Here is a 27,699-nt window from a genome sequence, read left to right as displayed (position 1 = left end):
AATTTAAACCGACGTTTGAAATCCCGCCTTTTTATTCCTTACGCCGCAAGGGTTCTCCCTCTTTCCTCGACCTTTTTAGGGTTTCGTTATATTTTTTTTAAATTTCTCAATTTTCAGTTTTTAGGTTTTCTGTTTTTTCCCCCTTCCTTTCATCTCTTCGTTTCGATCTCGATCCGTTCGTCGCTATGGATTCTTTTGGTTCCGCGCGGAAGAGGATACGGTCCGACGGTGCATTGAATGGAAATGCCGGATCGAGGCGGCCCAAGCAAGGTCTCTCTCTCTCTCTCTCTCTCTCTCTCTCTCTCTCTCTCTCTCTCTCTTCTTTTGGCTTTTGCATTCGACTGTGACTATATTGTAGGGTTTGTATCTTGGAAGAGTTAGGTTTTTTTTTTTTTCTCTCAGGGTTTTACTGACTATGTTAGGGTTTCTTTAGGGTTTAGTAGCTGTGCTGGGGTTATTTCGGGTTTTGGTAGTTCGCCGTTGATTTTTAAGTCTTCTACGAGCATTTAATGTAGTTCCTCTGATTTTTGTGGATTTTGGTTCGTTTGGATGTACTGCTAATTGCGAACGGAATGGATGTTACTATCTCTATTATTGTTGGTTCGTACTGTATGTAAAATGGTAACCACATTGTGCAGGAGGCCATTTTTCTGTGCTGATTTAATAATATCCAGAAAGGATTAGTCGGATGTGTAACATAATGGATGTGCTAAAAATTCTCGAAAAAAAGGACGTGCTATCATGCAGCTCCATCCTCATGGTATGCATGGAAAACCTGTGCGGCGATCGGGATTGTTCATTGGGTGACCTGCCATGCGGATATTGGCCACCCCGAGAGCAAGAAGATTGGACTGGTCTAGCTATCCGGTCAGTGTCCCATGAATGGAGCTGTTGGTTAAAAACCAAGGTTCAAAATCGGTGTATTGGGCATCGAATGTTTCCCCACCAAAACGTTCCTGTATCACTGTTTATTGCTCATGCATCAAACCAATTGGGCTGATACAGCTGTATTGTTCTTGAGTGATATTGGTTCATATCGGGCGGCACGTACCGGTTTTGGACAACGATACTTTAAAACTTGCTAAAAACAGAGCCGCTATTCGGATTTAACCAGAGTTACAAAAACCTGTAACCCATCCACATGGTCCCATGGTGGTCCCATGGATCAGCAGTCCCGATCAATGGCGACATTCACTGCACATGTTTGCCTCATTGCTTCTATGGGGTGAGCTGTGCGGTAGCTTTTCTCAAATAAATCGTCTCTTAATGCTGAGCACTGTGTCTGAGCATGAACGGCTATCTTAATCCCGGAACCTCGTGGACACATGAACTGGCTTTGTTGAATGTTATTCTGGCACAAATTTCAAGTCTTAGTGGTGATGCATATGAAAGTTGGTACGAAGATTTTGGTCTACCAGATCTTCCTCCCTTGTATGTTTGTCCGGGTGATAGATGGCGTTATTTGGGGAATTATTTTGAGTTATCACATATTAGTAGATATGACCGTGACAATGTCAAATCAGCACCGTTATGATTATATGAGTTCTGTTTTTTTTGTCTCATGTGGCAAATCTGGTAATTATCTCTTTTATTTCGAAACAACTACCAATCTTTAGAAAATCCATATCGAGTGGCACTTTGGTTAATGATGTTAAGTGGTGCTAGTATAAATTTTGGATCTACTTGAAGTACCCAGAGTAAGAATTCAAGGAAAATTTAACTGAGAAGCCATAATTAATGTCCTGCAACAGAATCGGAGTCCTTTACAACTGGAATAGGAAGCAAATCGAAGCCTTGCACAAAGTTTTTCAGGTTCTAATCTTAACCTATCTAAGATAAATATTCGCAATGCAACTCCTCTTGTAAGCATGGTTTAAAGAATTGCCCGAAACGGACTTTGACTTTTCTGAGTCAAGTTGGCTTGGTTTTGGGGGAGATGAAATGACTACCCTACCAATAGATGCATATTAAGGGATTGAGCTGGAATGATTCTGCCTAGTCAGAGAGTTGTGCCCGTTCCTGTCTCTGGGCAAGCTGCACTTTGAAATCGAGCTTAGATTCCTTGCTTGCAAGTATTTATAATTCTAATAACAACTTTTTCCTTCTTAATTGATCTCTTCTTCCTAGCGAAGATAATATTATCAAGGCTAATGAATTCGGCATCTAAATTGTGTACAGGTTCAGATCTCTTGTTGATCTAATCAAGTTACAAGTCAAACAGGGATAATGATTGATTTACAACATTGTATTTGGATATAAACACTTCTGATGGTTATTCAAAATAGTCGCACTGGGACATGAATGATGTCCCGCAGACAATGGTTATATATAGTAGTATGAAGTTCAATTAATTCATTCATATATTCTAGCTGATAAAAACAATTGTTCATATGTTCCATTTAGAACATCAAATGACCACTGCTTCCTCGTTTGATGGTTTTATATGTGAATGAATCTTAGTTGTGCTAACTATTAATCTAAAAAAAAAAGTTGTGCTAATGATCTACACAAGTGCCACTGTGGCAGGGAATCATCTTTAGGACTTGTGCTCGTTCTTACCTGTTTATAGTTGCTAACATTTTCAAACTGATACTTCCCTGGGCCTGCATTCATATCCTCACCATAGGCCATCAAATACTTTCTTACTACATCTGCCATGTCCTTTTGGGCCTTCCCCTTGCCCTTTTAGAGCCTTCTACTTGAACCAACTAACTTTGTCGCACTAATGTTTCTCTTAAGAAATTCAAATAGATACACATTTCATGCAATTGAGAATTATGTTATCCATGTATTAAATTTTGTGGATGGACTTTCTAGAAATTTTAATTGACTATTCAAACAATCAAAATTAGGATTGTAAACTAGAAGGTTGCTAGTGTTGATTCACATATCTTTCATAAAGTTAAAAAATTTTCAGGTGTGGGTTATTGAGTTACTAATTAGAGAATGGACTAGATTTTTATATAGCAACAGTACCCATGTAATTTTATTTCTTTAATGAGTACCTTTGTATGTTATTAAAAGAGAAATTAAGAAAGAAAACAAGACAAACACAGCTCACTTAGAATGCATCATCAATAAAACGCCCACTTCAATTATCTCCTATCAGTGATAAGGGGATTGTCAGTAGATACCCCATATTTTGCAAGCTGAGTTGATTCGGAATTTGCATTGTGATGAAAATGCGAAAATGTTAACAACAATATGCTCATGGTGCTCTATAGCATCCTTGAATAGATTGTTCTTGATTTTAGCCCATTTTATAGCATTGCTAGAGGTGCCCTTGATAATGATAACTGAAGTTTTCACTACTTTGATTCCTCGAATTACTGCTGCAGCCTCAACAAATTTGAGTCCTTAACCCCAATAGGTTGCGAGCATTCAGTCTACATGATACCTTGGTCACTTCTAAGAATGCCCTCGATACCTGCCTGACCTTGATTCCACATCAAACAATTGTCAACTTCAACTACTAATATCCAACGGGGAACATTATCTTTTATCTTTAATATCCAACAGAGAAACTACTGTCAACTTCTATATCCTGAATACGCCTGTTTGCATCAGCACGTGGGATATAGACATTTGTGGCATTGTTGAATTTTGTCATCTCCTAGGTTATGCCTGAACAGGAAGCACAACACAAGGTTGCCCCCACTTGCAAATTTACTACGGAGCAGACTGTTAGAACACAACTTCCCCCAAATCACTATTTTTTCTGAACTCTGATCAGGGTTTGAATATGATACTAGAATTTACTATAAACTAATGATTTTGCTCTCCAAAACCTTGATCCTATAATCTTTGATTTGCAAATTTGAGTTGTGATGAACGTGCAAAAATGTTTCAACAATATGCTTGTGGTAATCTATAGCATCCTTGAACAGATAGGCAATCTTCTATTGACATCTTGTTGAATTCAGCCCGTTTTATAGCGTTGCTAGAGTTGCCCTCGATAATAATCAGGGATGAGACTGAAGACTTTGCCATTTTGATTCCTTGAAGTACTGCCGTAGCCTCACTAAAATTTGAGTCCTTGACCTGAATAGGTTCCGAGTATTTAGTCAACATGATACTTCGTTCACTTCTAACAATGCCCTCGGTACCCGCCTGACCTGGATTCCACATCAAACAACTGTCAAATTCAACTGCTAATATCTAGCAGTGGACATTTCCATTTATCTTTAATTGTTGAATTTCTCCAGCCATATTGAATAATCTCTGCATAATTATGAAAAGTATTGCCTTGGGGTTCAATTCATTCGTGGATCCGATCAGCCCATCCCCACTTGCTTGAAAGCTTGATTCCTTCTTACAATCAAGGTGTTCCAACCCCATAACGTGAAACTCTTATGATTGTTACCGTGGATCAGCCCAGCCTAGCTCCACGACCGTTATGGGTCTCCCCCCCTCCTCCTCTGTAATGGCCGTTTCAACCCTGTAACGTGAAACTCTTATGATTTTTACTGTCATGTAATGTTTTGGCATACCATGCTCACAATCGAGGTAGCCTGTGATGATTTACCTTTTGAAATACTTCTCTATGTTTCGACCATAGGCACCAAATAGTGGCCTGTACTGATAAATTCCACAATATTTCTTCACAGAGACTAAACAAAGTTGACAACCACCCTTCTACCAAACATTTGACTGGACCTCAAGACCATCTAGTCATTGTTGAATCTAACAAAATTGAAGACCAAACTTCTCACATATATGGGTAATGTATCAGCGAATGATGAATGGGTAATGTATCAGCGACTGATGAATGGGTAATGTATCTGCGAATGATGAATCAGTTTTTCATCAACACAACACATCTACTAGGAAGGAAAACACCTACCCCTTTTGATACAATCAAGGGATCATATTGTTTTATCCAACCATGCAGTCCATCAAAATGCATTCACCTTTAACGGAGTGTAGCCTTCCATCACTTTAGCAAAAGCTTCAGTTGGCAATGGACTTCGCCGAGAAACTACCATCAGCTTCTAGATTCCAAGTATGTCCACTGCACCAGCACGTGGGATATAGATCTCTTCAAACAATGCTAACATTTGTGACAGTTGTTGAATCTCGTTATCTCTTTTGTTACGCTTGAATAGGGGGCTCCACACAAGCTTGCCCCACTTGCAAATTTACTGCAAAGCAGACTGTCAGAATGCCGTTTATCTCCCTAAAATCACTTTTTTCCCAACCCCTGCCCAAGCTTGAATATAGTCTGATAACAATCGGGGATAAGAGTGAAGTTTTTTTTTTTTTTTTTTTTTTTGCTATTTTGATTCCTTCACGTACTGCCTCAACCTCAACAAAATTTGAGTGCATAACCTAGATAGGTTCGAAGCACTCAGTCATACCGTGGTCACTCCTAACAATGCCTTGCTCCTAACAATGCCCTGATTACCCACCCGACCTAGATTCCACATCGAACGATTGTGTTCAACCAATAATATCCAGTAGGGAACATTTCTGTTTATCTTTAATCGTTGAATTTCACTAGCCGCATTGAATGATCTCTGCCTAATTAGGCGAAATGTTGCCTTGGGGTTCCATTCATTCTAGCATTAGCCCTGGCCCACTTGCTTGAAGGCTTGAGACTCTTTCCCACAATTGAGCTTACCTGAGATGATTTACCTTTAAAAATGCTTCTGTTATGTTCTGACCATCGGCAACAAAGACCAATGTGTTCCGTATCTGTTACGATACGCCCGTAAATGCCGATACATATAGGTAACGATCATGACCATTACGTGATACGGGGGTTAAACGGGGCAGTTGGCTTTTTGGGACCGTATCGGCGGTTATGGTGGCTGTAAAGGTCGTTACTGGGCAAAACAACCGTTGCACAACCGTTACCCTTGCAACGATCGAAAAACGACAACTTTTTCCTTATTTAAATCCATTTTTCTTCTCTCTTTTTTCACTTTCTCATTTCAAAATCTCCTCTAAATCATTTTACAATAGATTTCGACCACTCTTACTATAATTTTTAAGATTAAAACCGTAGATTGAAGTGATTTGAGGGAATAGAAACTCTGAGGGCTTTCTTTTTAAAAGATTGAAAAAATAGTATTTATACCTTTTTTCTAGTTCTAATACTTGATTGTGATGTGTAAGCATTAGATACATATTAATGATGTTATCAAATTCACTAGACAGCCCGATACAACACTCTCACCAAATAGTGGACCGTTACACCATCATAAACATGTTCAAAACAAACAAAAAAACGAATACATATTTGAAATATTTACATTATTATGGAATTTCTAGATATTTTTTTTTTCAGAATTTTTCAGGTAAAAGAAAATTTTCAACCGTTACGGTCGTTACGCTCCTGTATCGGCTGTTACGGCCGATACCCATATCGGTAATGGTGGTGACCATTATGGCCACCATTACCGATACCGAATACCTTGACAAAGACTGGTCGATATTGATAAATTCCATGGGATTTTGTCACAGGGACTAAAATAAGCAGACCACCACACTTCTACCAGACCTTTGATTGTTTCTGGGACCATCTAATCAATGCTGAATCTAACAAAATTGGAGATCAAACTTCCCGCACATATGGGTAATGTATTAGGCTCAGCGAATGATGAATCATTTTTTCATCAACACAACTCATAACATGTTTACTAGGAAGGAAAACACCACTCGGTTTGTTATTGGAGCTCCATCCTTCCATTTCTTAACAGAAGCTTCTGTTGGTATAGGGCTTCATGGAGAAATTACCGTCAGCTTCTTGATCCTGAATATGTCCATCTACACTAGCTTGTGGGATATAGACCTCTAACAAGCTAATATCTGTGATGTTTGCCAAATTTTGTCATCTCTTAGGCTGTGCCTAAATAGGAGGCACCACACAAGCTTGCCTCGATTCACGAATTTACTACACAGAAGATTGTTAGAATGCCACTTTCTCAAAATTATGCTTTTTTTTTTTTTTTTTTTTCCAGCTTCTACCATGGCTTGAATATAATATGAGAATTTACCATAAACTGATGATATTTCTCTTTAAATCCTTGAGCCTATAATCTTTGATTTGCAAATTTGCGTTGTGATGAACATTCAAATATGTTACAACAATATGCTCGTGGAAATCTGTAGCATCCTTGACCAGATTAGCAATCCTCCATTAATATCTCTCCCTGTTTTTAGCCCATTCTATAGCGTTGCTAGAGTTGTACTCGATAATGATCGGGGATAAAATTGAAGTAGCTATTTTGATTCCTTGCAAGTACAGCTGTAAACTGTAGTAGTGTAAAAAAAAGGCAAGTACTACAGTAGCCTCAACAAAATTTGAGTCCTTAACCCTAATAGGTTCCAGGAATTCAGTCAACATGATACCTTGGTTAGTTCTAACAATGCCCCTGGTAAAAAAAGCAAGTACTACTGTAGCCTCAACAAAATTTGAGTCCTTGACCCTAATAGGTTCTAAGAATTCAGTCAACATGATACCTTGGTCACTTCTAACAATGCCCTTAGTTTAAAAAAAGCAAGTACTAATGTAGCCTCAACAAAATTTGAGACCTTGACCCTAATAGGTTCTAAGAATTCAGTCAACATGATGATCACTTCTAACAATGCCCTTGGCATCCAGCTGAGCTGTTTTCCATATTGGACATCTGTCAAATTCAACTACTAATATCCAACATGGAAATTTTCCATTTTTCTTTAATCACTAAATTTCTGAACCACATTGAATAATCTCTGCCTAATTAGTTGAGAAGTATTGCCTTTGGCTTCCATCCATTCTTTGATTGGCCTTGCCCCACTTGAATGCTTTTGAAATCCTTTCTCACAATTGAGCTAAGCTAAGATGATTTACCTTAAAATTCCTTCTATTATGTGCCGATCATAGTTACCGGCAATGTTGTCGAATTGCATATGCGATCATGTGCACAATTGCATATGCGACCGCACATTTTTTAAGTTTTTTATTTCAAAAAATTAAAGAAAATTGAAAAATAGGATTTATTATTATTATTATTATTTTTATAAGTAAAAAAATATAAGAAACTAAGGGGAACTTTCCTAGGTTAATAGATAACTAATTTTACATATTTGAAATATGTTTAAGAGAAATAAAGTTAATTAAACAATGAATTAAACATCAAGTCATCGGCATTCAACAATATAGTTAATAAGTAAGAAGTAACAATAAAATTGACAAGCTATTTATTTATTATTGTAGAAAATCAACAAGCTATCTTGATCTTCCAACTTCAGAGAGAGAGAGAGAGAGAGAGAGAGAGAGTAGGAAATATAAGAGAGAGATTAAGACTACTTGGAATTAAGAAATCTTAGAGAAGAAGAGAGTAAGAGAGTTTTGTGGTGAGAAATGTAATTGGCAAAAAAGTTTTTTTTTTTTTTTGGCAAAAAATAAAATAAAAAATTTAATGTGCCATGGCCAATATGCGATCGCCTATGCTCTAAGCAATCACATATTTTCGCATATGCCACATGTGATCGCATATGCAATCTTCATATGGATATGCGCATACGCGATTGCACATGACAACACTGGTTGCCGAGGAGTAGTCTGTATTGATAATTCCATCAGGATTTTGTCACATGAACTAAAAAAATATGATCACCACCCTTCTATCGGACCTTTGACTGAATTTGGGGCCATTTAGTTAAATGTTGAATCTACCAAAATTGAAGATCAAACTTCCAGTGCATATGGGCAATATCTTGGTGAATGATGCATGATTTTCTTATGAGTGCAACACATAACACGTCTACGAGGAAGGAAAACAACATGCCTTTTGATAAGATCGATGGTTATTATTATTATTTTTTTATATCTAAGGATGCTGTCCATCAGAATTCATTCACCTTTAATGGCTCTACACCTTTCCATCACTTTGGCAAAAGCTTCGGTTAGCAAAGGACTTTGTCCAGAAACTACCGTTAGCTTCTAGATACCGTATACCTCTATTTGCACCAACGCGTGGTGGATATAGACCTCTTCTAACAAAGCTAACAGTTGTGAGAGTTGTTGAACCTTGTTATCTCTTAGGTTATGCCCCAACAGTAGGCACTACACAAGCTTGCCCCCACTCGCAAGTTTACTACAAAGTAGACTGTCAGAACGCCACTTTTTTCTCTCCAAAGTCATTCTTTTTTCCTAGCTTGTTCCTCGGCTTGAATCTTATCTAAGAATTTACTATAACCCGTGGTGTGCTGTAAAGGCTATTATAGGGCCGTAAAGGCCTTTACGTAAAGGTAATGGTGGCAACCATTACATGTTACAGGGTCGTAATGGTCGTAACAATCGTTATGACCGTAATGGTGGCAACCCGTTATACATACGTAGTCGTAATAGTTGTAACAACCGTTATGGAAAAAATGTCTCATAACTGTCGTTAATAGTTGTTACGCCCCCTGCAAAGGCCATAATTGCCCCGGAATAGTTTGTTACGGGGCAAATACAAGTTTTTTAGATTTTTATTTCAACATTACGAGCCAAATACAAGTTTTTCATTTTTTTTTTTTCCAATAAAAAAGAGACTATAACGGCTGTTATGGGGCCTGTAACAACTGTTATGACCCGCATCGTAAAGGTAACGATGGTGCCCATTACAGATTATGGTATACGTTTCTATAACCTAATATTGCTCTCTAAATTGTTGATCTTGTAATGTTTGATTTGCGAATTTGTTTTGCGAGGAACATGGTAATTGATAACAATGTTGAATAGATTGGCAATCCTTCATTGACATCTCCCTAATTTTAGCCCATTTTAAAGGTTGCTAGAGTTGCCCTCGATAATGATCAAGGTTGAAAGTGAAGTTTTCGGTATTTTGATTTCTTGAAGTATTGTTGCCGCCTCAACAAAAAATTGAGTCCTTAGCCCCTAATATATTCTGAGCATTTTAACAACATGATATTTAACAATGCCCTCAGTGCCTGCCTGACCTAGATTCCACATAGAACAACTGTAAAATTTAACAGCTAATAAACATCTTTGGGACAAAGTGGTGGAGAGATTCGAGAAGAGATTGGTGGTTTGGAGTGGTAGGTACATGTCTCTTGGCGGGTGGATTACCCTAATTAAAGCGGCTCTCTCCAATCTCCCCATCTACTTTATGTTGCTATTTAAGTGTCCAAAGATAGTTCTTAATCACATTGATAAGCCTAGGCCAGATTTTCTTTGGGGGGATTCGGCCGAGAAGAACAAGTTTCACCTTTTGGATTGGGGTGAAGTCTGCAAACCTTATGTCGAAGGTGGTGCTAACATCCGTTCGTTCGAGGTTATGAATGAAGCCCTTTTAGGAAAATGGTGGCGGCACATCGGTACAGAGGAGGGTGCCTTTTGGAGAGAGCTTATCACTAGCAAATATGGTTGTTCGAGAGGAGGATGGTGGACTAAGGAATCCTCTCTCTACAAAGCCTTTGGTTTGGAAAGGCATTTTTAGCATGAAAGTGGTGTTACTTTCTTGCTCAGGAACGGGATGAAGATTTGTTTCTTTGATGATGTTTGAAGGGCCAATTTGCCTCTTTTCACCCGTTTTTAGCTTATCGCTAGTCTTGCTCTGGAGGGCCGATTTGCCTCTTTCCTCTTGTTTTTCGCTTATCACTAGTCTTGCTCTGGATTGAAGTATCATGATCGATAGATGTTTTGAGATTCACGGTGAGACGATTGTTTGGACTCCGCCTTGTTGCCACTCTTTGAGAGATGAGGAGTTTGAGTAGTATGCTGAGCTTTTTGGAAAGGCTTCATCCTTGTAGGCTGTCAGTTGGTGAAAGCGATAGCATCTTTTGGTCCAATGATAAGTCTGGGTGCTTCTTGGTTAGATCATTCTACTACATGCTTTGGAAAAAAAGGGGGAGTCTCACAAACATGTCTCATGTGTGTCATTATGGAGCCTCTCCTAAAATTGTGGCTTTTTGTTTGGCTAGCGGGAAGAAAAAGAATCCTCACCATTTACAACCTCCAAAAGCAATCCATGATGATTCAGAATATCTGCCTTTTCGGTATGTCCAATGCAGAGTCAGTGAACCATCTCCTCATTCATTGCTCCTTTGCTAACTGAGTCTGGGCCTCTCTTATTGCTAGATTCAGCCTAGCGTAGTCTATGCTTCTTGATATTGGTGATGTCCTTCTTGTCTGGCACAAGGAATGGGAGATGTTTCTGTTACTCATGTCATTGCGTGGATTGGGTTGCTAATCATGTGTGGGATATTGTGTTGGAGTGGGGTGCAGCCATGGGTCGTTTGAAGTAGCTTGTTTTTGCTTTTCCTTTTGTTTTCTGTTTTTATCTTCTTCTTGATTCACTTTTTGGTGCTACCTCAGTGCCTTTTCAATGAATTATTCAGTTATCTTAAAAAAAATAACTTGCTAATATCTAACAGTTGATATTTCCATTTATCTATGGTCGCTGAATTTCTCTAGCCACCCTGAATAATTTCTGCCTAATTGGATGAAAACTATTGCCTTGGGGTTCTATTCATTCTTGGATTAGCCCTGCCCCAGTTGCTTGAAAGCTTAAAATTCTTTCTCACACTTGAGCTAACTTGAGATGGTTTAACCTTTTTTAAAAAAAAAAAAAAAAAAACCTTTTAAAGATGATGCAAATTTTACAAAGGCGAAAGCCAAAAGAAAAAACTGAAACAACAACGGAAACAGACAGAAAACAAAAAGAAAAGAGGAAGAAAAAAGCAAACTACATACAACAGAGCGACAAGGCTCCAAACCCCAACTCATACGCACTCTCTGAATCCACTCAGAAAGCAGATAAACAACCCGAAGAAACTCCCTATCCGACTGGTTTTGAAAGACTCGGTTATTCCTTTTCAGTCAAATTGACCATAACAAGGATTTTATCACAGGGACTAAAAGAAGCTGACCTCCAACCTTCCACCAGACCTTTGATTAAATTCGGGGCCATCTAGTCATTGCTGAATCTAACAAAATTGAAGATCAAAATTCCCGTGCATATGGGCGATATATCAGCAAATGATGGTTAATTTTTTCATCAGCACGACACAACATGTCTACTAGAAAGGAAAATACTACACCCTTTGATACAATCCAGGGTTTGTATTTTTTATCCAAGCATGCAGTCCATCGGAATGCATTCACCTTTAATGCAGCTCCAACCTTCCATCACTTTGCCAAAAGCTTCTGTTGGCAAAGGACTTCACCAAGAAGCTACCGTCAGCTTCTAGATCCTGAATATGTCTATCTGTACTAGCACGTGGGACGCAGACCTCTTCTAACAAAGCTAATAGTTGTGGCAGTTGTAGAATCTTGTCATCTCTTAGGTTGGGGCACCATACTAGTTTGCCCCTACTTGCAAATTTACTACAAAGCAGATTGTCAGGATCGCTTCTCTTCAAAATCACTCTTTTTCCCAGCTTCTACCTTGGCTTGAATATACTTGGGAATTTACCATAAATTGATAATGTTGCTCTCCAAATCCTTGAGCACATAATATTCAATTTGCGAATTTGCTTTGCGATGAACATATGAAAATGTCACACTAATATGCTTCCGGTGATCTATAGTATCCTTGACCTGATTGGCAATCCTCGATTGACATCTCCCTGATTTTAGCCCATTTTATAACTTTGTTAGTGTTGCCCTCGATAAGGATTGGGGGTAAGATTGAAGTTTTCGCGATTTTGACTCCTTAAAGTACTGCAGCCTCAACAAAATTTTAGTCCTTAATCCCTATAGGATGTGAGCATTCAGTCAACATGACACCTTGGTCACTTTTAACAATGCCCCCAGTACCTGCTTAACCTGGATTCTACGTTGAACAACTATCAAATTCAAGTGCTAATATCGAGTAGGGAACATTTACTTTCATCTTTTGTTGAATCTTTCCGGCCACATTGAATTATCTTGCCTAGTTAGATGTGTATTGTTTTCTTGAGCCTTTTATGCTCTTCTTTGATAAAATTTCATCATCTTTCAAAAAAATAGACAAATTATTGACATGGGGTTCCATTCACTCATGGATCAGCCTTGTCCCACTTGCTTGAAAGCTTGAAATTCTGTCTCAAGATTGAGCTAAACCTGAGATGATTTATCTCTAAAAGTCCTTCTGCTTATGTTCCAACCATAAGCACCAAAGAGTAGCTTGTACCGATGGATTTTAGCACAGGGACTAAAAGAAGCTGAATTTTAACGAAATCCGGTTCCATATAGTAATTCTGAATTTTACAAAATTGATCGAACTTTCCTGCACATATGGGCAAATGTGTCAGTGATCTACTAGGAAGGAAAACAGCAATGCCTTGTAATACAATTAGAGTGTCTGTATTTTTTATCCATGCATGCAGTCCATAATGCATTCACCTTTAACGTAGTTGCCACCTTCAATGGCTACAACAAAAGCTTCTGTTGACAAAGGACTTTGCCCATAAAATACCATCAGCTTCTAGATCCCCAATACGTTTGTCTGCACCAGCACATGGTGTATAATCCTCTTCTAATAATGCTAACATTTGTGACAATTGTTGAACCGCATCGTCTCTTAGGTTATGCCTGAACAGGGTGCACCACACAAGCTTGCCCCCACTTGCAAATTTACTACAAAGCAAACTGTTAGAATGCCACTTAACTCCCTAGAATCACTCTTTTTTTTATCCCCAGCTCCTACCCAAGTTTGAATATAATCTGATTGAATAAGATTGAAGTTTTAAAGCAGGGGCATTTTCACACAGGGTTAGAGTGGGCTAGCCCGTGGGATGCAGGGACACTCGGGATGGGTTGCCCATGTGAAGTGGGGCCCACGAGGGGGTTCAGCCGAGGTCCTAACCCATGTGATGTGGGGCCTGGGCTATGAGATAAAGGGATTGATTTACCATTCTTTATAAGTTCGAGCTTTTAGAGCAAGTGGTTAATTGTCTTACATCAAAGTGGTATCAGAACAGGAGGTCTTGTGTTCGAGATTCCTCACTGGGGGTGATTAATGCAGGGGCATTTTCACACCGGGCTCGAGTGGGGTAGCCTGTAGGATGCGGGGAGACACTCGTGGTGGGTGGCCCGTGTGAAGCGGAACCCATGTGAAGTGGGGCCCACGAGGGGGTTCAGTCGAGGTCCTAACCCATGCGATGTTGGGCCTGGGCTATGAGATAAAGAGATTGATCCGCCACTCTATAAGTTTGAGCTTTTAGAGCAAGTGGTTAATTGTCCTACATCAAGTTTTTTCTATTTTAATTTATTGAGGAACTACTGCATTGTCAACAAAATTTAAGTTCTTAACCCTAGTAGGTTATAAGCATTCAGTTAACATGATACCTTGGTCACTACCCACCCGAGTTGGATTCCACATCGAACAATTGTCAAATTCAACTGCTAATATCTTGCAGGGAACTTTTCAATTTATCTTTAATCATTGAATTTCTCCAGCCATATCAAATAATCCCTCTGCCTAGTAGACGAGAAGTATTGCCTTGGTTTCCATTCATTCTTCGATCAGCCCTGATACCCTTCGGTGCTTGAAATTCCTTCTCACAATTGAGCTAACCTCAAATGATTTGCCTTTAAAAATCCTTTTGTTATGTTCCGACTGTAGGCACTACAGAGTAGTGTATATAATAAATTCCACAAGATTTTGTCACATGGACCAAAGAAACTAACCACCACCTGTGTACAATGCCTTTGACTGAATTCAGGACCATCTAGTAAATGCTGAGTCTTAATGAAATTGGAGATCAAACTTCCTGTGCATATGGGCTATATATCAGCGAATGGTGATTAATTTTTCATCAACACAGTACATAACACGTGTACTAGGAAGGAAAATACTACACCCTTTGATACTATCAATGCTTAGTATTTTTTATCCAGGGATTGCAGTCCATCAGAATGCATTCACCTTTAACAAGCTGCAACCTTCCATCGCTTCGACAAAAGCTTCTGTCGGTGAAGGACATTGTCGGGAAACTACTGGTCAGCTTTTGGATTCTGAATACATCTATCTGCCCCAACACGTGGGATATAGATCTCTTTTAACGAAGCTAACATTTGTGATAATTTTGAATCTTGTCATCTCTTAGGTTACGCCTGAGCAGTGGGCACCACACAAGCTTGCCCCCACTTGCAAATTTACTAGAAAGCAGACTATCAGAATACCACACATCTCCCTAAAATCATTCTTTTATCCCCTGGCTTATACCTAGGCTTGAATGTAATATGCGAGTTTACCATAAAGTGATGATATTGCTCTCCAAATCTTGAGCCTATAATGTTTGATTTGTGAATTTGCGTTGGGATGACCATGCAAAAATGTTACAGCAATATGCCCGCGGTAATCTATTGCCTTCTTGACCAAATGGGCAATCCTTCGTTGATCTCTCTCTCTCTCTGATTTCGGCCCATTTTATAGCATTGTTAGAGATGCCCTGAGTATGATCAGGATAAGATTGAAGTTTTCGCTATATTGATTCCTTGAAGTATTTGCTGCAGCCTCAACAAAATTTGAGTCCTTTACCCCAATAGATTGCAAGCATTCAGTCAACATGATGGTTGCTTCTATCAATGCCCCCGGTACCCGCCTTACATGTATTCCACATCGCAGATCTGTCTAACAGCGAGGAACATTTCCATTTATCTTTAATTGTTGAACTTCTCTGGCCAAATTGAATAATCTCTGCCTAATTAGAGGAGAAGTATTTCCTTGGGGTTCCATTTGTTCTTGGGTCAGCCCTGCCCAAAGAGTGGCCTGTACTGATAAATTCCTCAAGATTTTATCACAGGGACGAAAAGAAGCTGGCCACCGCCCTTCTAACAAAATTGAATCAGGGACCATCTAGTCAATGCTGAATCTAACAAAATTGAAGACGAAACTTCCCGTGTATATGGGCTATGTATCTCCAAATGATGAATCCTTTTTCATCAACACAACACATAACATATCTGCTAGGAAAGAAAACACCATGCCTTTTGATATGATCTGAGGGTCAGTATTTTTGTCTAAGCATGCAATCCATTAGAATGCATTCACCTTTATTGGGGCTGCAATCTTCAATCGCTTTGGTAAAAGGTTCTTTTTGTAAAGGACTTCGTTGAGAAACTACCGTTAGCTTTTAGAACCCGAATATGTCTGTCTGCACCAGCATATGGGATATAGACCTCTCCTAACAAGCTAACATTTGCGACAGTTGTCGAACCTTATCTTCTTTTAGGTTGTGCCAAGTGTTTTAAATAGTGAATAGCGTGTAGCGTAGCTTTCACTCTGAAGCATGAGGCATAAGCCATGTAGCGTTTTACGCTACACACTACTTCTAGATATGACATTAAATTTGTGCTTGGGTGCACCAAATATCATGAAAATTTGCACCAAATTAGACTGACTAATAGTTAAATTTCATGATATCTGGCGCAACCAAAGACAACAAAAAATAATAGGAAAAAATAGGGCAAAGATTAACTACAAAGATTAAACAAAAAGTGCAACATAATTGGTTTAATACTATTACTTATATTATTTAACTAAAGTCACTGAAAACATTAAATGATTTTGTTTTAGTGAAAAAATTTCAGTGAAAAATAACTTGTAGTGTATGCTATGTAGCATGTAGTGGATGTAAATTAGCATGTAGCATAGGCTACATTCAACTGAAGCTATTTTCATGAGTTACATAGTGTAAGGGTAAGCTACACTACATAGCATAAGCTACATGCTACGTTGTGCAAGCTATTTAAAACATCGGTTGTGCCTGAACAGGGGACACCCACAAGCTTGCCCCCACTTGCAAATTTACTACACAGAAGACGGTCATATCACTCTTTTTCCCCAGCTCCTACCCAGGCTTCAATATAATCTGAAAATTTACCATAAACTGGTAATATTGGTCCCCAGTTCCTCGACCCTATGATCTTTGATTTGTGCAATTGATTTAACAAACATTTTCCCACGACCATTTGACTATAAGAATATTCCTATGAATGGGGTTCTCCTTTGTGCCTGTTCTTCATCGCCATTTTCCTTGCATCTCTGCATTCACCTGATACATTTGCCTATTACTGTGCCTGCCATTCCGAAAGTGCTTGCATACACCTTCTGTGCCACTAGATGATATTTATGAGCATCCTCTCTATTCTTTCACAGAAAATTCATTTTGAGTGGGTTTAAGTTTAGCCATTACTTTGAATAGGCATTGGAAGAGGGACGACTGATATGGTGACATGTCTGCTATGGCTGATTTGATCCATGTAATCCTTCCTCCCACTGAAAGCATTTTACCCTTCCAGCTTGTGAATTTCCTACTGCTTCTCCCAGTGACAGAATCCCACACTTCAATTCTGGACCTCCCAACATAAAGAACCCCAAATGCTCAATCAGGAATGAGACTGTATAGCAACTAACCTGTCACTATGGCGTTGACTGATCATTGACCAGATTAACACACTTCTCTTTGTTTTTATGAGGATAGTTTATTAAGAATTCTCTACATACCAGAATTCTTCCTTCATTGGAAGAAATACTTTTTTTTTTTTGGAATAAGGGATGGGAATAGAATTAGGTTTTGGGAGGATGCTTGGTTGGAAGATCCTCTTAGGGTGGCATTTCCAAGACTGGCAGCATTGGCCACAGATGTGACGTTATGGTTGACTCATGTTATACATTATTGGACTCAGGGCTGGCTTGGACCTGTCCATGTTGTAGAAACGTGCGGAAAGTGGAAGAGATTGAATTTCTCTCTCGATCTAGGAGACTAAGCGAAGTTCCCCATCCTTGGGAACTAGTGATGCTATGTCTTGGCCCAAAGACAAATATGGGATATTCACAGTTGCTCTTTCTACAACATGATTACTGGGCTTCAACCAAGAGGGAAAAAGGGCACGCATCCTTTTTGTGGTCATATGGGGCCCCTTGTGGCCCTCGGTGGACAACCTTCAAAAAAAGAGAATGATGATTTTTAATGCTTGTTTAACGTGCCTTTGGAATCAAGAGTTGGTCAACCTTAGTTCGTGGCACAAGGGTGGAGTAGGGAAGAGTGGAAGATCGTTGTGGATGCTATCCTTGCTTGTCGAATTGTGGGCATTATGGGGAGAGAGGAGCAGTCGATATTTCCGCAATCAAAAGTGCTCCTCCTGCTGAAGTTTTTAGGAGGGATAAACTAGATGTGATAGGATGGGCCTCGATTGTATCCTCCCTAAAAGATTGCAGTCCATTGAAAGTATTGGGTCAATGTGTAACTAGCAGGTTGGTGTATTCTTCAATGTTGTCAAATCGCATATGCCATTGTATGCGATCAGCATATGCTGTTCGCATATGCGATCGCACAATCGCATATGCCATGGCATATTTTTTATAAAATAATAAAAAATTTTAAAATGAAAAAAAATTTTAAAAAATGATTTTTTTTTTTTTTTATTTTATAAATAGGAAAAACTTGCCTAATTAGTACACATGATTGGATTGAGTTATTTTACTTGTTTCATTATAGTTTGAGTGTTTCATTAAGTTATATATTTAATTACTTATATTATATTATATAAATTTTAACAAAACAATTAAGCTACATTAAAAGAGAACTAATTATTATAAACTTCGAGCAAAGAAATTTTACTAATAAATGAATAACTTGAAACAACTTACAAGTTATAACTTACAACTTAATTTATAAAAAAGTAAGCACAACTTATAAAATACAAAAAATAAACATACTTAAAGTAATTGTAGAGAGATTAGAGTAAGAGAGAGAGTAATAGATTTAAAGCTTTGGAGTAGAGAATAGTGAAAATGGAGGGGATATGAGTGCCTATTTATAGGCAAAAGTTCTCCAAATTGAAAAAATAAAAAATTGCTTCCACTCTGATTATTAGGAAATATGCGATCGCATATGCAGTATGCGATCGCATATTTATCGCATATAAAAGTATGCCATGGCATACTTGCTAGGATCGCATATGCCATGGCATATGCGATTCGATCCACATTATGCGCATATGCGATCGCATTTGACAACAATGGTATTCTTTACTTTATTTTTTGGATTCCCTTGGATTTGAGGGGTTTTTCGTATTCTTTGCGGGGCTAACCCCACCTAGTCAATGAAAATATCAACTTTCAAAGATTTTTTTTTCCGTGGGTAATACTAACTATGCAATTCAAAATTGCTTAGATAATGCATGAGTATCAGGACTGAATTATTTAAAATAATTTCTAATAAAGGTGGCAAGACATGCTTATTGAGTGAGAGCACAAGCTGATTAGTATGTACTGTTTTGTCTCTATTGGTGTTGGATCTTTTATTATTCACTAGTTGGTCTCCCACTATACTATTATTTTTCCTTAAATTGCTATGTTTTTGTGATATTATTAGTTGAAAAGTAAAGACTTAGACGATGAGGAACGATTACTGTTATCATTCTTGTTGTTGTTGTTGTTGTTGCTGCTACTCCGTAAGTTTCTGTGGTCTGACATTAAGCCTCAAGGCAACCTGTAAGGGAATTGGTACTCTTGTTTTACACTTGGTAATGCAAGAGCATTTTCACACCGGACTTGAGTGGGGTGGCTTATGTGAAGCGGGTGCACACTCGGGGTGGGCGGCTCGTGTGAGGTGGGACACATGTCAAGTGGGGCCCACGAGAGGGTTCAGCTGAGTGCTTGACCTAGACTATGAGATAATGGGTTTGATTCGCCACACTCTTTCAGTTCAAGATTTTAGAACAAGTGCTTAGTTGTCCTGCATCAAGAGTGGTATTAGAGTGGGAGGTCTTGTGTTCAAGACTCCTCACCGAGGGTGATTAATGCAGCCACATTTTCACACCGGGCTCGAGTGGGGTGGCTTGTGTGAAGTGGGGGCACATTGGGGTGGGCGACCCGTGTGAGGCAGGACCCATGTGGAGTGGGGCCCATGAGGGGGGTTCGGCGAAGGGCCTGACTTGAGCTATGAGATAAAGGGGTTGATTCGCCATGCTTTATCAGTTCAAGCTTTTAGAGCAAGTGATTAGTTGTCCCCCATCACTTAGTCCCTTGATAATTTTTCCTTAGAGAAAAAAAATCGCTGTGGTGTTTGCCAGAATCCTTAACCTTGTGGATCATTATAGTTAACTTTTATCTGACATCGACTTGTCCCCAAGACAAATGACAAAATTAGATTAAAAAAGTTAATAATAAGAGGTCATTTGTTCAACTATTTCAACAATACTCCTCGTAGGCTTAAACCTTGCCCCGTTTTCATTATTTGTGGTAGACACAAGAAATTAACTTGGGTTTTCTTTTTCTTTCTTAGCGCTACTAGCAAAATTTTTTACGTGGTTTGTTTAATTGTATTGAGTTTGGGTTGGCTTAGTAAAATTAAATTGCGATTTTTCAAAAATCAAAAAGGAATTAATCTTGAATTGTTTAGATTTTAGCGGTAGTTCAAGGATTTTCTGATATCATTGTAATCAATGATCAATCAATTAAAAAAGACCTCATGGGTGATAAAATCAGTTTGGACCTTCAGATTGAATCTTAATTCGTGAGAAATATTCTTCTTCTTTTTTCCTTTTTCCTTTTCCTGTTGTTTTCATTCCCTAGTGCCCATTGAGACATTGAGTTGAATCGGATCCTTCAAATCCATAAGGTACCGTGCCTTATATGGACGCATTGGTGTTTGTTAGGATCCATGTTGTGTGTTTTCTTTGAAGGGTATTTCGTATTCCATGTTAGAAATTTAGAAATTAAATAATTAATGAGTAAAAAGGTATTTTGATAAGAAAAGATACTAAAGTATTAGATACATGGCTCTGTCCATGTACACTGAGATTTGACTCCAAATGAGTCTGGCAACTAGACTAGCTTTCATACTTAGGAAACATAGTTGAGTGAAAGTTGACTTGGTTTGGTTCTGTGCAACAGAGACCAAGAATTGCGCCAGTTAGGAGGGTGTAGGTAGTGGTACAAGTTGAAGGCTTCAAAGGGGCAAGGGTAAGGCCTAAAAGGATGTGGGTGGAGGTAGTAAGAAAAGATTTGAAGACCTATGGTCTAACTCAAGTTTTGGCCCTTGATAGAGAGGAATGGCATAAAATGATTCATGTTGCTGATCCCAATTAGTTGGGACAAGGCTATGATGATGATTACGATGGTGAAGAGGTTTTAATCAAGATATTTGTTTGTGTTGGTTTGCTCCAAGGTGGGTCAGTGTAGATCTTGAAGAATGGAAGGGTGTTGACAAAATAGGAGGGTTCAAACACATTTCAAATTACGCGCCAAAATACAAGGGGTTGAGAACACATCGGAAAGTTGCCCAACACGTTGGCTGATAGTGGTTTTTATATGGACAACATGTCTATTATTGTTTCATCGAACTGACATAAGTTGGGTCAGGTGTCCCATAAAATGAGACTCTTCATAGATCAAATACAACAAAATAAACAAAAACTTGTTTTTGGGAGCACTCAAGCTCATGTAAGTCAAAGGGCGTTGATTGGTTGGCAAGAGCTTATTGTCATCTAAACCAGTCGAACAAGCTTGAAGGAAGGAGAAGACAATTGAGGGTGATGAAATACTGCTTGTGGACAAGAGAGCTTCATCTCTCTTAGATGTAGGTGCCCTTACTTCGAAGATGAGCTCCTTTTTTTGTTGAGCAAATAACACCTCCTTATATAGAACAATAGATGTGGCATGTGCAATGCGTATGGAGAAAGAACGTTGTTTGCAAGACGTGGGAGAAAGTTGTGGACAAGCCGTTGAAAAGGAGAGTTATTTGATACCTTAGTAGAGTATGATGGTTGATTATTAAGCACTTTTACATTGTACACGAGGCGTAAGATTAGTAAAATTTCACCATCCAAGTCGTGGGACATACTTTAGACAAGTCATCATTCAAAATTCAAATCAAGGATCCTGACTTTTGATTAATAAGCATTTGCTTGTTAAATTTGCACCTTTCACTGTCCATTAATAAGATAGTGAAACAAATCAATGTAACTTTTAGTTTAAGAGTCATATAAGTCATGGCTCAAGATATCTACAATTTAGTTTTGAGTTAATTATTTGCCGCATGACCAATTTCTTAGTGACGTGTACAAACCATCATGCTTTGTCAAAGTATCAAAGTTTCCTGGTTTTGAAAATCAGGAGAGTGTCTAGCGGCCAGGCGGCTTTACCTAGTTACCTAAATGCCCTTACTTTTACTTTAAAGCCCCATATCCTTTTGTAATGCAAAGTTTTAGGCATCTGGAAGACAATTGTGTGGACAATTTTAGCCCCTGCCAACTCTTGCTATATATAGTAGAGATGTTGAAGGAAATTGGTTGGATGAGTACCGATCATGGCTGAACATGCAGCGCCCGGGTGGTATAACTAAAGCCATTCGGAAGTTGTACAATATTAGTGGTGGGGCTTCCTCCTTGTGGGCAATGAGGACAATATTTATGGCTAGCTAGTTGAATCAAGTATGAGATTTCCTTAACAAAATGATCGCTACACGTGGTGAGGTAGGAGGGGACACCTTAATGGAAAAAGAAGCCTATTGGAAGGTGTCATGTGTTATTCTCTGGATTTGTGTGCCGACCTCACATGGACAAATTGATGACTGCCTTGCACAATTGTAGGACAATAAGCTACCGGCCATAACCAAAAAAGCGTAAGACTTCAATGAGGAACAACATCGAGGAAGATTGTTGGTTTGGCAAAAGTAAAGCTTCATTAGTAGAGAGTTGTCAATTTTGTAGAGTGACAGTATCATGAGGCCAATCATTTTGATGGACATGGTTGGCTTAAACCGAGGAGCTTCAAATATTGCAATCTTAGTACTAACATGGTCCTTTGGTAAAGGGTCCTTGGAACAAGATGTGCCAACATTTGAGAGCAGCCACCCCACATCTCAAGACAAGTGCATGAACAGTGATCTCAAGACATGTAAGTGGATTGGGTTGAGGGCATTCTTAAGCCCATCACTTCACCGACCAAAACTTTGCGTCTCGGGATTCAACATTTTTTCCGATGGTTGCTCAAACAATGAACCCTTTTCATTACAAGACAGATTAAATGTTTACTTAAACAACAAGTTCCTTACATTTTCCATTCCGAATAACAGGACTTGGATTGCGATCATTTGCAATTCGGATCCCTATTTTTGTTGTCCTAAGATTATTTATATGCTCATATTGTTGATTAAGGTTTAATGTAACTTTATATTTAGAGCATAGAGTTTTATGCTTTGATTTTTGCAATAGTATGCTTATCTCTACAATATATCATGCGAATAGTCGAGGATGGGATTTTCCACAAAATTTTCAAGATGGCAAAAATTTTGTCTTATTAAAGAATAATGGCTAAAATTTTCGAAGACTTGGAAACTTTGATACTCTAGTAGACTGATGGTTGATGAAATGTTCATGTGGCATATAATGAACTCAAACTAAATCATACAAATGATGGGCCCTAATTTATATGGCTCTTAAATTGAGAATTAAATTGGTTTGTTTTACTAATGTCCGATTCATACATATTTATGGATGGTAAGCTAAGTGCAATTTTCAGTGGTCCAAATTCAAAAACAAATGGTTATTAATCAGAGGTTAGGATTGTTAAATCAATTTGAATTTTGGATGATGACCTATCTAAAGTATGTCCCACTATTTGACAGTTCAACTGGGTAATGTATACCATGTATACAATTTCAAAGTGTTATAAAATTGCTTATCCACTCCTTTCTCCCACTTCTTGCAACTCTCTGTGTGCATTGCATGTTCCATATAATTTGATGAATGCTGGATCTATAATAATAGCATTCACCATTTCATATAAAAATCACCAATACAAATTTTTGCATGAAACTAGAGTTTTGCTAAAGCCACGAGCATGTAAAAGTCAACCAACATGTCAGATACGTGTGAGATCCAATCTGTCTATTAAGAGGTACCACTATGTAGATGCCGAGGCCCAGGAGTTAGGTTGGTGCACCAGTTAGATTAGATGGGCCAGAGTTTACAACACGAATGTACAGTTGTGAACAACTTCGCAGAAGTTTTCTAGTATGTTACCTATTTCTACTGTTGGTAGGTCGAACATGCTGATTGGATGAGATTTACTTTTGAGCAAGAACATCTTCAAGGTCAGACCCATGTGATAAATGGATTGGATCTCCCACCTATGTTCCATACTGGCACATGCATGGTGTGTAAATGAGCCGCCTTGTACACATTTGTTGGCTTAGCCAAGTTCATAAAACTACATTACATATAGTGCATGTATTGGAACGACCCACATTCATATATAAAAATGTGTAGCATATAGTGTGTGTATTGGAGGGACCCACATTATTCTACCACTAGCGTACCACATATTGAAGGCCTTAAACAATGTTTTTATAGTTGCTAGGCCAAACGTTTTCAGCTCTAGCAATGATTTGGTGAAACTGGTGGTGTTAGTTGTGCAATCCAAACGCAGAAGGCATGATCAGAGTCTGATTTCTGATGGAATGAGGATACAGTTGGGAGTGGAAAGGTGTGGAAGCAAACTCATAGGAGCTGAGTTCCTTGTTTCTTGTTCCTTGAATTAGCGTGGGGAGGAGGATTCTGATGCAATCAATTTGAATCCTTATTCCTTACTGAACGGCCTTATTTAATATCATGTGTAATTTCACATCTTCTCCAGCTAGTATGGTCTACCCAACAGATGCTCTTGGAATACTGTATGGAAGGGCAAACACATGCAGGTTCAACAAAACTCGGTGAATTGTTCACAATGAAGAAAACGATGAAAAACAAATGAAATAGTTCAATGTTTAGAGCTTATCCTCACAATTAATTTGATTTTCTTGATTGGGGATTTATTGTCAATTTCTTCTGATTCTTTTTCTTTAGAATGATCTATATCTGCATTTTATTTGCAACGTATGTTTTGCTGCTCAAACAAAATTCGGCCTATGCTGGGGGTTTTAGGAACACAACTGCTAGGCAGCTTTTGCACCCTGAACTATAGAAATTTTGACAGGAAAGATTGTTTAGTTATGATTTCTTTCAGTTGTTGATGCTATCTTACTGGTAAAGGTGCCCACTGGTTTTATTTTGTGACTGCTTTTCCAGTAAGCAACTTTTTGGAAATGTTATTAGATGGATAATGCTCTAAGTCATTCTATGAAACTGGAGTTTGAGGAGATATCTTAAGCGCATCTTTGCTGGACTTACAGCAATGGTAATTATATTCTTATTTAGCACCACATGGATGCCCTGAGCAGGTTAATTGAAAACTGAAATATAGGTGGGATGTGAAGAGAACAATGCAAGTTGTCAATTGTCATTGATGGACTTGCTAGTCACTACTTCATTTGGGGATTGATTATACAACCATGAAAGGCATGCAAAATTCAAAAAAAAAAAAAAAAAAAGAAGTTTTGGAGCAGTTGAAGATCTGGACATGCAGGACGTCACTTGTGCACCTTTGGATCCATAATTTTGCTACTTCCAAAAACAAAAAAGAGCATTTGTTCTTCTTTGTTATATTGTTTTGGAATTGCTCTGTTTGTCTGAGCCTCTGAAATGGAAGCGAAAAATGACATGAAAGCACCACACTTATTCTTTTGTCACAATATCTACTGTACATAGCAAACAAATAATCAGAAACCATTCCAAAAAAAAAAGGAAAAAGGAAAAAAAGAAGAAGAAAAGAAACCATTCCAATAAAAGAAAAAAAAAAAAAAAACTTAAAGAAACAATGGACATCGAAGCTATCAGCATCATTCGCTCCCTTGAGGGTTATAGAAAACCCATGAGAATCAAACAAGTGAACAACTAGAATTATGGTTATTTGATATTCCTTGTCATTGAAGCCTAAAAGGATGGAGTAAAGTAGCATGAGAGGGAGCCATCTATTAGTGGTTTCTTTGTTACTGAATGAGTGGATGCTGACTGTGGGGAACGAGAACTCATCAATCAAAAGCTGACAAAAAGAGAAAATCTAAAATAGGATCCGTTTCATGCATATTTAACCTTAGTATGGTATTGGTTTTTATTGGTAGTTGCTATCTTTAGTTCTGTAGTTCTTTATTGAATTTTTCTTTCCTTATTTTTTTGGGTATGGGATTGATGACACGCAACTGTTAAATGAAAGATCCTATTAAGTTTTGTTCATTCATCGGACCAAGTTTGAAGTTTCGACTGAAATTTAAGTTTTCCATACATTTATGAAAAGGCCAGTAATTATATAAAAGAAAATGCTGTTGTAAACTAAACATTTGTTACAGATTAGACACAGCATAGACTGTAGTCAAATGGTGTACACTGTAGTCAAGATGATTGGCCACATGGAAGCATGAGGGTTGATGCTGATGAGAGGTTGCTGATTATTTCAGGCCATATTTTTCTAACTTTTTTTGTTTTAGTTGCTCATAGTCGGTAGCAATTAGTATATTACCACGCGTCTTTCATGGACTGCTTGCATTCTGGAAGTTTGTCAGTCATTAAGGGGGCATTAGGATCGTAATTTACTCAAGCTACTTATGCCTCAAGTAACTTTTCTTGGTTTCTACTTGTTAAGCTAAAGTGATTAAGTAAGTTAAAAAGTTACTTATAATATAATTGATCATAAACCAAACTTATCTCAAATAAGTTATCTACTGTTGTAAGTGGAAAAAGTAACTTATTTGGTGGTATCCAAATGGACCTTAATTGTTTTAAGGTTTGTACTGAGTGGAGGTCCTCACAATTGCTGCTTTTTTTTTTTTTCTGTTTCTTTTTCCAAGGCAAAAATGTTTTTTTTTTTTTGCCAATCTGATTACTTGGACTTTTATTTATTTATTTATTATTATTATTATTATTTTGCAGTACTGCTGGATGCCCATTTGGTGAGGGCTGCCACTTCTTGCACTATGTTCCTGGGGGCATCAATGCTGTCTCTCAGATGACCAATCTTGGCAATCCTGCTGTCCCTCCAATTTCTAGAAACCCAATGGTCCCCCACCAGACCATTCCTGACGGCTCATCTCCACCGACTGTGAAAACCCGCATGTGCAACAAGTATAGCACAGCAGAAGGCTGCAAGTTCGGTGACAAATGCCATTTTGCCCATGGTGAGAGGGAGCTTGGCAAGCCCATCATTCCATCGCATGAGGAGCGCCATCTGCCACCCCACCGTCGGGTCGAGCCTGCCCTTCCAGGCCTTGCAGCTGCTGCAAGCTTTGGTGCCTCCGCCACCGCCAAGATCAGTGTCGATGCCTCCCTTGCAGGTGCCATCATTGGGAAGGCTGGGGTCAACTCGAAGCAGATCTGTCGCGTCACTGGTGCCAAACTTGCCATACGCGAGCATGAGACAGATTCCAACCTTAGGAACATAGAGCTTGAGGGGACCTTTGATCAGATCAAGCAGGCTAGTGCAATGGTCCGAGAGCTGATCGTCAACATTAGTGCTGCCATTGCCCCGACAAAGAACCCCCCTGGTGCACCGCCTTCGGCCCAAGGGAGCAATTTCAAGACTAAGCTGTGTGAAAATTTTGCAAAGGGCTCGTGCACATTTGGGGAACGGTGCCACTTTGCGCATGGTGCCAGCGATTTGCGCAAATCCGGAATGTAAGCACCCTATCTCTCTCTGTCTCTCCATTGCTTCCCTCTTCCATTGATTTAGTTTTTGGGAACTGCATGCCAATCAAGTGGAATTGTAGTGTGTAAGAGCTCTGTTTGATGATGCAATACAATGTTAAAACTCCTTTTAGAAGCTTGGGATATTTTGGGTTTCAACTGGCATGTTTGGGCTGCAGGGGCTTCTATTTCTAATGGAGAAAATTTTCAAACTC

The 27,699-nt window shown here is 38.7% G+C and overlaps 1 protein-coding gene across 1 annotated transcript; it reads left to right on the top strand.

Annotated features, from left to right (window-relative positions):
* On the top strand, positions 1–27,699 carry LOC131219564 (zinc finger CCCH domain-containing protein 14-like). The gene is made up of 3 exons (XM_058214783.1): positions 1–270; positions 1,752–1,812; positions 26,735–27,699. Exons 1-3 carry the CDS (start codon positions 186–188, stop codon positions 27,477–27,479), a joined length of 891 nt encoding a protein of 296 aa, XP_058070766.1. The 5' UTR covers positions 1–185; the 3' UTR covers positions 27,480–27,699.

Source organism: Magnolia sinica, chromosome 1, assembly GCF_029962835.1.
Source record: "Magnolia sinica isolate HGM2019 chromosome 1, MsV1, whole genome shotgun sequence".
NCBI lineage: Eukaryota > Viridiplantae > Streptophyta > Magnoliopsida > Magnoliales > Magnoliaceae > Magnolia > Magnolia sinica.
This window is presented reverse-complemented; position numbering and strand designations above follow the sequence as displayed.